General features: G+C 31.2%; 1 protein-coding gene across 1 annotated transcript in view; it reads left to right on the top strand.

The window, feature by feature from the left end:
* Positions 1-260: 260 nt before the first annotated feature.
* Positions 261-12,303, top strand: part of LOC149774575 (uncharacterized) — a 42,357-nt gene continuing 30,314 nt past the window's right edge. Inside the window, exons 1-4 of the mRNA XM_089945024.1 lie at positions 261-395; positions 7,820-8,075; positions 10,063-10,169; positions 10,484-10,587. Coding sequence (XP_089801150.1) covers positions 7,857-8,075; positions 10,063-10,169; positions 10,484-10,587 — 430 coding nt within the window. The 5' untranslated portion in view covers positions 261-395; positions 7,820-7,856. The remainder of the gene's footprint in view (positions 396-7,819; positions 8,076-10,062; positions 10,170-10,483; positions 10,588-12,303) is intronic.

Below are 12,303 nucleotides of genomic sequence, written 5' to 3'. Positions count from 1 at the left end.
CATGTAAAATCCTAATTCACGAGTAGCGTAACATAAAAACAATTCGTATATATTCATTTGTATAAAATTGGAACCAGTATTCAGTATTTTCCAAAATCCCAAAGGTAATGCAGTATTACTAAGAAAACACTCGTTCATATTTTCCCATACAAATGCAGTAACCTATAATTATTTGTCAGCTTAAAACGAAACTGTACCGGTACTTGGTTTGCGGGTTTTTGCCTGTTTTTGCGTGTTTTAGCCAGTCGTTGCAGGACCGACAATGAAGCTAAGTAACATTTGCTCGCAAAGAAAGACTTTTTTTTCTCTCATTGCCATTTGCATAGAGAAAAAAAAGGTAGTTTTAACATTCAAGTGAGTCTTGCATCAAATGAAGACAATGTTCAACGTTTAAGGTAAGAAATCGAAAGAAATACCATTTAGATTGGCACTAGTTGTGCCATTGCTATGTCACGTACACGAACTGTCGGGGAACATTACTTTCATTGACCGTTATAAGCCTGGAATTTGGCATATTGCCAGAACTTAAGCTAGACAAAACTATTACTTATGGTTCCAAGACAAATGATTTATTTAATGAGTTGGGGCTAATTACTGAAATGTACACTTATTTTAAACTACATGAAATTCACTGTAGTGTATGTCAACACAACGGACAGGGGACGCATTTTTCAAAATATTAAATGCAGGAGAATTTGTGTGTATGTGTGTGTGCATAATTCAAATTTGAGTATGCAGAGTTACAAAATGAATATTCATTTTTATGAGATCTTTTGAAATAAATTCACAGGAGGATTTGTGAAACATGTACCATCCATCATTTTTATAATGGTCTTATCTCATCCCACCCCCCCAATTTTTTGCCTCGTTATTTGTTGTTAAAATCTGTATATTTCTTACACAGGGTTAATTAGAAATCTTGTGAAAATTCAAATTGAAGAATATATTTAATTTTTCCTTAATTTTTTACAAAGCATCACTCAAATATGTTTGCATGAAATACCACATTCTTGAGTCATACCCAAGTTCAAATCATGTGACACTTGAAATTAATGCATTCTTGTCACAGTTCACTTGTATATATATATACTGTACATTTATCTGAATTCATATTTTTTTTAGTTAGTAAATAACTGTTACCATTTTAACATTTGGTTATGATAGGATAGTGTCGGTACATTTTCCATGTTTAAAATAAAATTAAGTTCTACTTCTGCTGCTTAAGTTTATAACCTCATCAAGTTTAATAGAAAACAAGTCAAACATCCAGTTTTAATCACTAAATCACTGAATAGAAAGATAAAAACTGAGTTAGCCAGTTAGGCCAGACAGGACAAGCCCAAGGTCATCTGGACAAAAGTTTTAACTAATTCCTTCATCAGCTTTTCATATTGTGCAGATCTTCCACTAACGTTTCATTATAGGATGTCAGGATTTATAGAGTATAGATTCTGGAAGTCTCAAAATTAATTTTGGAAGTCTGAACTTTTAAGTATTTTTAAAAATTAATTCTGCCCATTATGTTCAGCATTGTTTGATATTTAATGAAGCAGTGGCAAGTGTTAAAATGTGAAATAAAATAAGAAACTGGCAATATTTATGGACCGGTTCTCTTCATTCTATACAGTGCTCAGCCGCTCTCAAGTGTCATAGATCATCATCCAGTGTCTCACCAACTGTACGCTGATGACACCCAAATATACAAATCTAGCCACCCAACTGAAGTTGATGCTACCATCCAAGGTGTAGAGAGGTGCATTTCTGATGCGAAATCATGGATGACATGTAACAAGCTGCAGATGAATGATGATAAAACTGAGGCCATTCTGATCACAACACAAAGATTTTCTCATTCACATCCTTTACGTCAAACAATAAATATCAGCAACACCAACATTAAATTCACACAATCAGTACAAAACCTAGGTGTTACTCTGGACAGTACTCTCACATTGCACCAACATGTCATGCATTGCACCAACATGTCATGAACATATGCAAGGCTGCATATCTTGAGCTGAGATGCATCAGCTCCATTCGCAAATATCTTTCAGTTGATGTCACTAAAACACTTGTGTGTTCATTAGTACTTTCAAGACTGGACTATTGTAACTCAATTCTGTCTGGTTCATCTCAATATCTACTCCAGAAACTTCAAAAAGTTCAAAACACAGCTGCTCGGATCATACTTAGAGTACCACGATCAGAGTACACCTCCCCGCTGCTCTGTACTCTACACTGGCTATCCATTTGATCCAGGATCAAACACAAAATTTGTTCTCTGTGCTACGTTTCATTGACAGACTCCAGTCCAACATACCTATCCGACCTCACCCATGTGTACACACCAGCAAGATACTTACACTCCTCTTTTGACAATCGTATACTCATCATTCCCACTATGAAAACAAAGTCATATGGACAGCGTTCTTTTGCATACCAGGGCCCAGCAACGTGGAATGAATTGCCCACTGAACTTGGACACAAAGACACAGTGATACCATTCAAGAGTGCTCTAAAAACTCACTTATTTCGACTGCAAGAACAAACTTAAAAGACCTAATGTTTCCTACCTTAAATATTTTCAGCATGTTTTTTATGTTTTCTAATTTCATTATATATGTTTTTTATCTTATAGGTGTTGTCTAATGTTGTAAAGTGCTTAGAGCTTCTAAAGATTAGGCGCTATACAAAGTCCTCATTATTATTATTATTATTATTATTATTTATTTCAAACAGAGAAAAAATGAAGATCGATATTCTGTTCTGTATCATGATATACAATTCATAAAAATGCTAAAGCCTCAAATTGTTCTCATTTATTTGAAATTCTGAAAAATAGTTTAAGACTTATCTGTCCCGAAATTTAGGTTTTTAATATTAATTCCTCATCTTGTTTTCTTCTGGCAGTTTAATCCATTTTATACCATATTGTTTGAATTTTAGGTATCCTGTGATTGCATGATATCAGGGCATTGACTCCAAATAACATATGTAGGGTCTACCTCAAAAATACAATAAATGACAATAGTAAAGAATGACAATACATTTTTATAATCTTTTATAATCTAATGTCTTGGTTTAAATGTCATCTTTACAATAAAATGAAGTTTAACATGTTTTTGACTCACAGTTTATTTAGCCACATGCTAGGGAGAGTTACTGTTCTTGCAGTTTGGGTGACATTTCACAAAGACATAATTTGTAGGGTTTATAAAGATATTACCACTCATTTTACTATTATTATTCTATAAAGAAGCCCAAAGTATTTAAAAAGCAGGTGTAAATGAGCATAAATTGTCATTTTCTTGTTTTTCTGCATTTTGAAAAATTCTGCTTACATTTATTTCCACCTGAAATTTATTGTGGAAAGTTCATATACACCAAATATGGACAGTTGACCTTTCAACCATAAATATGTTCAGATATAATTACATTGGAGTTTTACACATAAAAATAGAAAAAGTACCACTGGTAATGAGTTCGGCTTTGGCATTTCAGCAAATGATGATTTTGTTTGCCAGAGCCCTCTAGTGGTGGCATGTGTTGCTACATGTACTAGTTGTGCAAATGATGTTATTCAAATTATCAAGGGATATTGCTTTCATTGATCTTTATAAGCTTACACTTTGGCTTAATGCCAAAACTTAAGCAGAACCTGTTACTATCATTATGGTTGCAAGACAAATGGGCAATGGGTCTAAAACCACTTCTGAACTCCTTCCACCTTATATATTATGGAAAAATTATGACAATTTGATCATTATAATGTCAAGCCGTAATAGACACATGTGACAGTTATCCATGACCACTTATTGTAGTTGTAATATTTCAAGGACCTGAATAAATAAATGGAGAGGTAGATTCAAGGATTCAATATGACTGAAGGATATGAATGGTCAAAAAAAAGGTATATAAGTAATTAAACATGGAACATTAGAGCTTGCCCAACTTGTCAAAATAGGAAAAAAGCACTTGTCCTGTGCTAGAGCCTCATAAAATGTTACTTGTCCAATTTCAAAAATTAAAAGTCTGAGACATCAGGCTATGGGATTTGATCAGCCCTACACAGTACTGGCATCAAGGAGAGATTTCATGTATGGGATTACTTCATGAAGCTGTTAAACAGACCACATTGTAAATCAGAGTATTTCCAATATACCATTCCTTGTCAGAAATACATGCAACATCCTTTCCAGGCTGCAATTTGTCATGTTGTGTGAAATCAGGCAGTGCACTGGGAATCACTGTTGTCTGCATCTCACGTAATATAACCTGTTAAAATCATAATCGGCATAGATCATCTTCAGTTCCACATAAGAGATGGGAATAAAGCAGTGATCAGACAACAGGTGCCTGCAAGAGTCTTAACTTCACTAAAGTGTTCAGACAAATGAAACTTTGCAACATCATTTGCAGATACAAAATAAATTTCACTCCATGAATGTTTCCAAGTTGAACATCCGAGTTGGTGTGAAAAAGTGCACTTCTACCTTTGCTTCTAGGCTGGCTTAAGTAACTAGGCACTTCACTGTACCACAGATGCCATCACAGGGGCTCTTGCCATGGCTTGTGGCAACAAAATGACATTCTGCTTCAAGTACAGGGTCATTTTTATGATCTTGATGGATGGTAACATGGTCCTGAGATTGGATATCAAGGTTTTAATAAATGAATGTATAGTGGCAGTTCCATGCTTGAGGCAATCCAAAACAAAACAAAACATTCCAGCATTTTATCTCACCATTCATTATGTAATATACCACAAATGGGTGGATCATGGCTTGCAAGTTGTCCTAGTGATGACCTTGCACAGCATCTTGGATGGTGAAGCTGTAGTTTTTATCCTAGTTTATATTAACTATGCATACCAGTGATTAAATGAAAAAGAACGTAATATGTTGGTAATATTTTTAAGTGGTGTTTGCTTTGATGGTACTACATATGTTGATTTTCAGCATTGTTGCTAGCATGCAATAGGGGGTACAAATACAAAATGATTTGAAGATGAAAGCACTGAGACACTTGGGTGAAATTCGGCTAAGATATGTATCTTGATCATATAAAAAAAATTCATTATGTTAGATATTTGCCCACATTGTCATACCAATTATTTTATGAGGACACAGTGTTTGCATTTTTGTGGGATGTTTCAAGTTTTGAGCATCAGGTAGAGCTTAGTAATGAACTTGATTCAGATGAAATTAATTTTGGACATTCCTCTGTAGATATAATTTTCAAATAAAATCATATTTTTGTTGTGATGGATGACCAGGTAATAGTTCTACCTTAAAATCTGGAGAAAAAATATGTAAGAAACAAAAGGGCCAAATTTAGGGGTGTCTATCTCTACAAATAGCTGAGATCTTGAAAATCAGACCTCAGACTGAGATCCTCCTGGTCATGAATATAGTTCAGTAAATTTCAGCCTGTTATCTGTGCAATAAAATCAGTTACTAGCATTTGAAAACCTTTTGTTGTAAGCTGATGAATTTGCAAGTAATAAAACTATGCTACCCTTCCTCACTTGTGTCAGCTATAACTTCAGAAGTAATTGCAATTTTTCTCTGAAAGTTTTGCCTGCAGCCATCATTTATATAACTGTATAAATAGATAAAATTTCATGGAAATTAGACAGTCACATGGGAAGATTATTGGATTTTGAGTGGTATGGTATGGAATGACCCCATAACATTGATTTTTCCCGCATGTATTTCTCAGGGTGTATTATGTATATGTAATGACCCTCCAAGTAATATGGATGTATGAAGATTGAAATAAAGTTAATAATTGCCAGTTTAAGATATGTGTTATCAATTTCTAAATAATTACAGCCATTACCGAAATAGTACTGTATGCCTCAATGACCAGTATGACTTACACTATAGCTTTATACTTTATGATATATTCTAACTTTGTAACACTTAGATAGGTCCTTATTACAAAGCCTGCAAATTCCTGACTTAAAAACCCTGAAAAACTCTTTTCTTTGATTGCCAAAGGCTTATCAATATAATTTGTTTCTTTAAATGTTTTAATGTTTTCCAACTTATTCTGCCTATTAACATGGACAACAAACACAAATCAAGGGCATTTTGTTGGCATATAGTGTAAGGCATGTTTACAATGTGATACTGAAATAGAATGCTCTTAGACATTTAATGATTATGTTCAGATTAGACTAACAATAATGCATTCACTTGTTGATTCTTTAATTTATGGAATAATAATAAAAATGAATTTAGAAAATGTAAATATATAATTTTCACAGTATCGGATTAACTAAAATGTCCCTGTTTTTATTGTGATGGATCATATGAAGCAGTTGAGCTTGGGATCCATAACTGTTTAGACCTAATCAAAAATGCAATTTTGGGATCCATAACTGTTTAGACCTAATCAAAAATGCAATTTTGGGATGTTAATGATAATGATTTGTTTTGAAACTGCTGACATAATTTACCATACAGTTTTTACCATTATCATTTCATAAAAACATTTTATTTAGAAGAAACACTATGCAAAACATTGTATGGTTTCCAATCTTCATTGTAGACTCTATGCAAGTAGACATAATAATAATAATTATCTACCTGGGGGTCACAGACTTCTAAATCTGGCTAATTGAGGATAATAATTTACTTTTCTAATTGTACAAGGCACAAAAGAGACACAGGTTCTTTATTTATTTTATATTTTCTTAAATGTGTTGAAATATGATTATTGAAGCAATTTGCTTGATGTCATTTTCTGTACAGGTTACAATAGGACAGGTTCAGTACACTGCAATTATTTAATCTGACCAGAAAAAGTGGTATATGTGCCGTCAATGAAAGTTGTTTTTATACACAGGTAAACACTTTTGAGTAGTGAAATGACAGAATTTTCACTTCATTAAAAATCAGTATAATCTGATATAGTTTTAAAATAAACTTGCATAATTCATTTATTGAGTTATGCAAAAGTTATGGACATAGGAATGCTTGAGAATATAACACTGTATAGTAAGCCAGTGGATAATTGAAAGTACATGCGTACAAGTGTATCTGTCAATAACTCACTGCTCAAGCTTTTAGGAAAAGTTATTTATTTATTTGAGAATAAGAAGTGGCAGATGTAAATATCTTTTCCTTTTATATATTCTTGAATTTTTGATAATTTTTGTAATAATTTTGTGTCCTTTCTTGTAAAATAATTTTTAAGATATTCATGTTGTTTGTGAAATGAAAGAACTAGAGACTGATTACCTGCAACAAATTACTTATGAACTTTAGCTAAATAAGACTAAATAGCTAATCCATAGGTCTGCATCAACAAATGAAAAAAAACTTTTCAGATAATTTTTCCTAGCTTCCATAAAAGGTAAGTTGATTCTCTAGGCTTTGGTTTTAGAGTGGCTTTTTAAAGACAACCAGAAATTAATGTAACTGCAGAATTCCTTGCTATTTCTCCCAAGATATGCTGCCATCTTTCATAATGGAACTACCCCCTACTACTAGCACCTAATTGCAATTTTGATTGCAATTTATGCAAAATAAATCAGGGAATGTGTATTGTCATATATTGTCATAATATAAGCTGGCAGTCTGCAATACAGCTTTTCTCCTTTAACATTACTGAGCTTGAGCATTAAATTTGTTTGTTTTTGGACGTAATAAATGAATCGAATATATGCATTTGACTATGAAAATTGTTAGCTTCACTAGTAGTCACTGCTGTTCTTATGTGTATGCAATTCAAGGTAGCTGAGCAAAGAGAGATTGCAGTAAAATTTGAAGAGAAATAAGAGAAATAGTATTTATCATTTATTTCCTTCCAGTTCTTAGGCAGGATAGGAGAATTAATTCAGTTTTAAAATGGCCTTTCCAACTGGATCAAAAGTGTCTCCCATTCATAGTGAATATGGCATTACGTCATCTGAAATTTCAAGATACCATCAGAATGAGGAGTTTTCTTCACCATCAAAACAAGAGTTGACCCTTGAGAAAACTCAATATGCAAACATGCGAGGCAGAACCAAGCCAGTGTCCTCAGCTGGAAAATTAGTGAAACAATCAACACAAACAGAAGATGAGGTACATAGTTAATATAAATTAAACATTTTCATTGGCAGTATTTTTTTATAGATTAATAAGTGAAAGAAATTCACCAAAATGTTGTTTGCATCATTAGCAACACATAGTTATGTTACATATGTATTGTAAATGAGTGAGTTATGAACATTTCCTAAATAAGTTATAGCTGAATTTAAGTTTAATGATACTGCTATATTATAATTTATGATTGACAGTAGATTGTATTTATTATAAATTTAATGATACTAGAAATTGTTATGATTCACAGTGTATGGTAGATAATGTAAGTTTAATGTTACAACAATATTATGATTTATTGTATATAATAGGTATATCTAATGGTACTAAAGTACCTTGATTAATAGTATATGGTATAAAATGTAAGCATTCCATATATAAATGTGCATAGGATGGGTCCAGCTGCAAACATCATAGGCTCTGATCTGCTGTTGTGGTAGCCACAATTGCTTTCACTTTTAACTCTTTTTATTTGGCTTCCATATGTATGAAATTTTGGTTCTTGCTTTTCATTTTTTCACCATTGTAAAAACAATATTGTTTGTGAGTGATTATGTTCAAGATTTGAAAGGTTTTTCGGATTTATTGGTTTGGTTTGTTGTTTTTTGGCACAACAATACAAATTTGTTAGTGTTGAGTCAAGATTTATGGAAAAAACTAGAGAACCCTATTTAATAATAATGATATTAATAATAATAATGATAATAATAATAATAATAATAATAGAAATAATAATGACTTTATCTTTATTTAAAGAAGAAGCTCATTTGGTCAACTGACTAATCGTCCATGAGGCCTTCTACAATTACATCTATATATATATATATATATATATATATATATATATATATATATATATATATATATATATAATGCACAATTGTATATGGTATGTGAGCACAATAAAACTTACGTCTTTCAGTTGAATAATGATATTTTAAATCAGAGTAAATAATGTTATAATAACAATACATTGAAGTAGAACTTTAATGGAAAGACAAAGACAAATATCTACAGATGATGCTAAATATACAATAAAGTTAAAAGTTTCACAACTGAATTTACTTAATTTCAAAGAAATAATTTTGTTTGGTACTGATGTAATTATTTTATAGTTTATATGAACTTAATTATAAAGTTATAATTATTGGTTTATTCCCATAATTAAAATATTTTTTATTATGTTTTTAAAAAATGCAGGATGCATTTCTTGGAGGCATGGTTAATGTAGCTGTTTTCTGCATCTTAATTGCATTTGTTTGATATTATGTTTATTGTTAAAATAAAATTAAACAATTTATCAGATAGTAATATTTGTCACTAACTTCATCTTTTTTGTAGAATTGACTACTGTCCATCATTAACACCAATACTTGTGGTACTGACAAAGTTTAAATTATCAATTTACATAAGTTTGGATACTAATGAAGATTTTTAGTGGGATGCAAGGACCAAATTACATTTTTACAGATTTTTCCGTAATTCTTTATTCACTTCTTTTATATTTTATTTAATGCTCACACTACAATAGCAGAAGAAAGATTATTGCTTAATTTTTGCTGTCTGTCCATATGTGATTCAAGTATCATGCAATTATTATAATTTTTGAAACTTTTTTTGAAATTATTAAATTATTTTGACCTTATAAAATTGTTTTGATCTGTCACAGAGTATGCAATTTTTAAAACTTAATGTTGTTTTTAGTTAAGCTTGACACATCATTTTCAGAGCACTATATCTTATCATCTCATCTGAAAATGTTTAATCTGTAGGCAGACAATGTCAGTTTTTATGGAAAATTTAATATACACATAGCATTTATGAAGTTTATATGATTGTTTACATGTATCATACCTAAAACCAATAAGTAATTTTATAGCAACAAACTTTTGCAGAATAATGCCAATATCGGACTGGATATTGTTGTCTTATCATGCAATATTTCTTTACTTAATTATTTGCCTTTCAGTTCATGAAAGAAATGAGAAATTTCATAAAGCTGAATTTTAAGCAGAAAGAATGCTGTAGATTTGTTCCAGTTCCTAATAAGGAAGTCAAAATGACACAAGAACTGAAGTAAGTTGGAAGACTGATATTTGAAAAACTTTGATTCTTTCCTGTTCACCATGCGAAATGATGATCTCTTTGAACATTCAACTAACTATTATTAAAAACACTTGATTAAAATTTGTAAATGTTTTTGCAAACCGAAATGTTAAATGAAAAAACCCAGCAGCTGTGGCCGATTTTCTGTTTTCTTCAGTTAACTTATTTACATCATCAGAGGCATAAAGTACTGGTAATTTTTGCAAAAAATATTCAATATTTCTTTAACCATTAACTTTGATTCAATTTGCTTTAGTAATCAGAGTTTTTTTATTTTTTTCCAGATGCAGATGTGGTGAGGTATTTACAGGACATCGGAACAAAGATTACAACATATCTCCATTGCCATCATCCATACCTAAAGAACATGATCACTTTATTCCTAATGGTAGTGATATTTTCTATTATAAATTCATCAATCTGAAAAAAAAATATGTCGCACTTATTAAAGAGACATTTCTTAATGTGATGTGGACATGTATAAAATAGATGTTAATATCATGTATGCTGGGTTCATAAAAATTGATATTCTTTACATCGAAGATTTATATTTTATTGTAGTACACTATGTAGTATAAAAGTTGCCTTTTAAATTGCTTTAGAATAATAAAATGCCATATACACATAAGTTCCAGGAAGATATATAATGTTATGACATCATGTACTACTCTAATGTGTCATAAAAATATGATATATAATGTTATGACATCATGTACTACTCTAATGTGTCATAAAAATATGATATATAATGTTATGACATCATGTACTACTCTAATGTGTCATAAAAATATGATATATAATGTTATGACATCATGTACTACTCTAATGTGTCATAAAAATATGATATATAATGTTATGACATCATGTACTACTCTAATGTGTCATAAAAATATGATATATAATGTTATGACATCATGTACTACTCTAATGTGTCATAAAAATATGATATTTTGATTTATTAAACCTCATATGATATCAGCATTTTTGATGAAAAATCATGTCTGCTGTAATCTTGTAACACATTCTAAACTTGCCATGAATAGAAACCCTAATAGATGTAAGTCTTAAGACAGGAAAAAAAAATTATTATTATTTGTGTATGACAATTAATATATGCAGATAAAAATATAGCCATTTCATTGTCCCAGCACTTGTACAAAATGTTCAAAATGTAAGATCACCAGATATTACCAGCTTTTGTTCCATTATCAAGTTTGTAAACTGTTGCATATTGTTGTGATTGCTGTTTTACTGTTATTTCTGTGTGCATATTTGCTTATTTCTCCTTCAAAGACATTCCCCGATCACATTAACATTAACATTATTGATATAAGCCTGCTACCTCCTGAATTCAGTCCTTCTAAAGAGACAAAAATTTGACTTCTATTTCATATATATGTATATATATATATATATATATATATATATATATATATATATATATATATATATATATATATATATATATATATAGAAAGGGCAATAACTCTTGCTGATTATCTCCCATTATAACCATCAGGTGTTATTAGTTTTTAAGCTTCACTTCCATCCAACAACATTGTATGAGACACCTCCCATGAATCCAGATCGAAATTTGTGTTAAATTCAAACTATCCATACATAATTTTGGATTTATTTATTTGGAATTTCTCGGACTTGGCAATTATTAGACCACATGTACAACATGCTATAGTTGATGCATGTTGTTATTCATGGTTTCGCACACACTGCTTATTGCATTCACATCCAGTTAACAACAGTTGTTTGTTTTAGTGACTTATAAACAAGATACATCTTAAGTTTATGCATTTTTGGTGTATTTTGTTTCATCTTATTGTTTCAGTGAAACCTGTCATCAAAGTGTAATAAATGCATGTGAGACCTTTTGAGTATATGGCCTAGCCAACTAGTTTGTCACTTGCATTTCTGACTTATTGAGGGAGTGTTACCCACTTTTAGGAAGCCCATTGGGTGTAAGTCCATTCACATGTTTAAGGATGGTCTTTGGGCCTATAAACCAGAACTCATGGGATTTGTACTGGATCCAAATGAAAAATAAGCCTGCACTGTTGCTAGCTGTCCAGCATTGCCAGCCAGCCATTCC

The sequence above is a fragment of the Sinohyriopsis cumingii genome, unplaced genomic scaffold (assembly GCF_028554795.1).
Source record: "Sinohyriopsis cumingii isolate HCF-2022 unplaced genomic scaffold, ASM2855479v2 utg000198l, whole genome shotgun sequence".
In the NCBI taxonomy this organism is placed as follows: domain Eukaryota; kingdom Metazoa; phylum Mollusca; class Bivalvia; order Unionida; family Unionidae; genus Sinohyriopsis; species Sinohyriopsis cumingii.
This window is presented reverse-complemented; position numbering and strand designations above follow the sequence as displayed.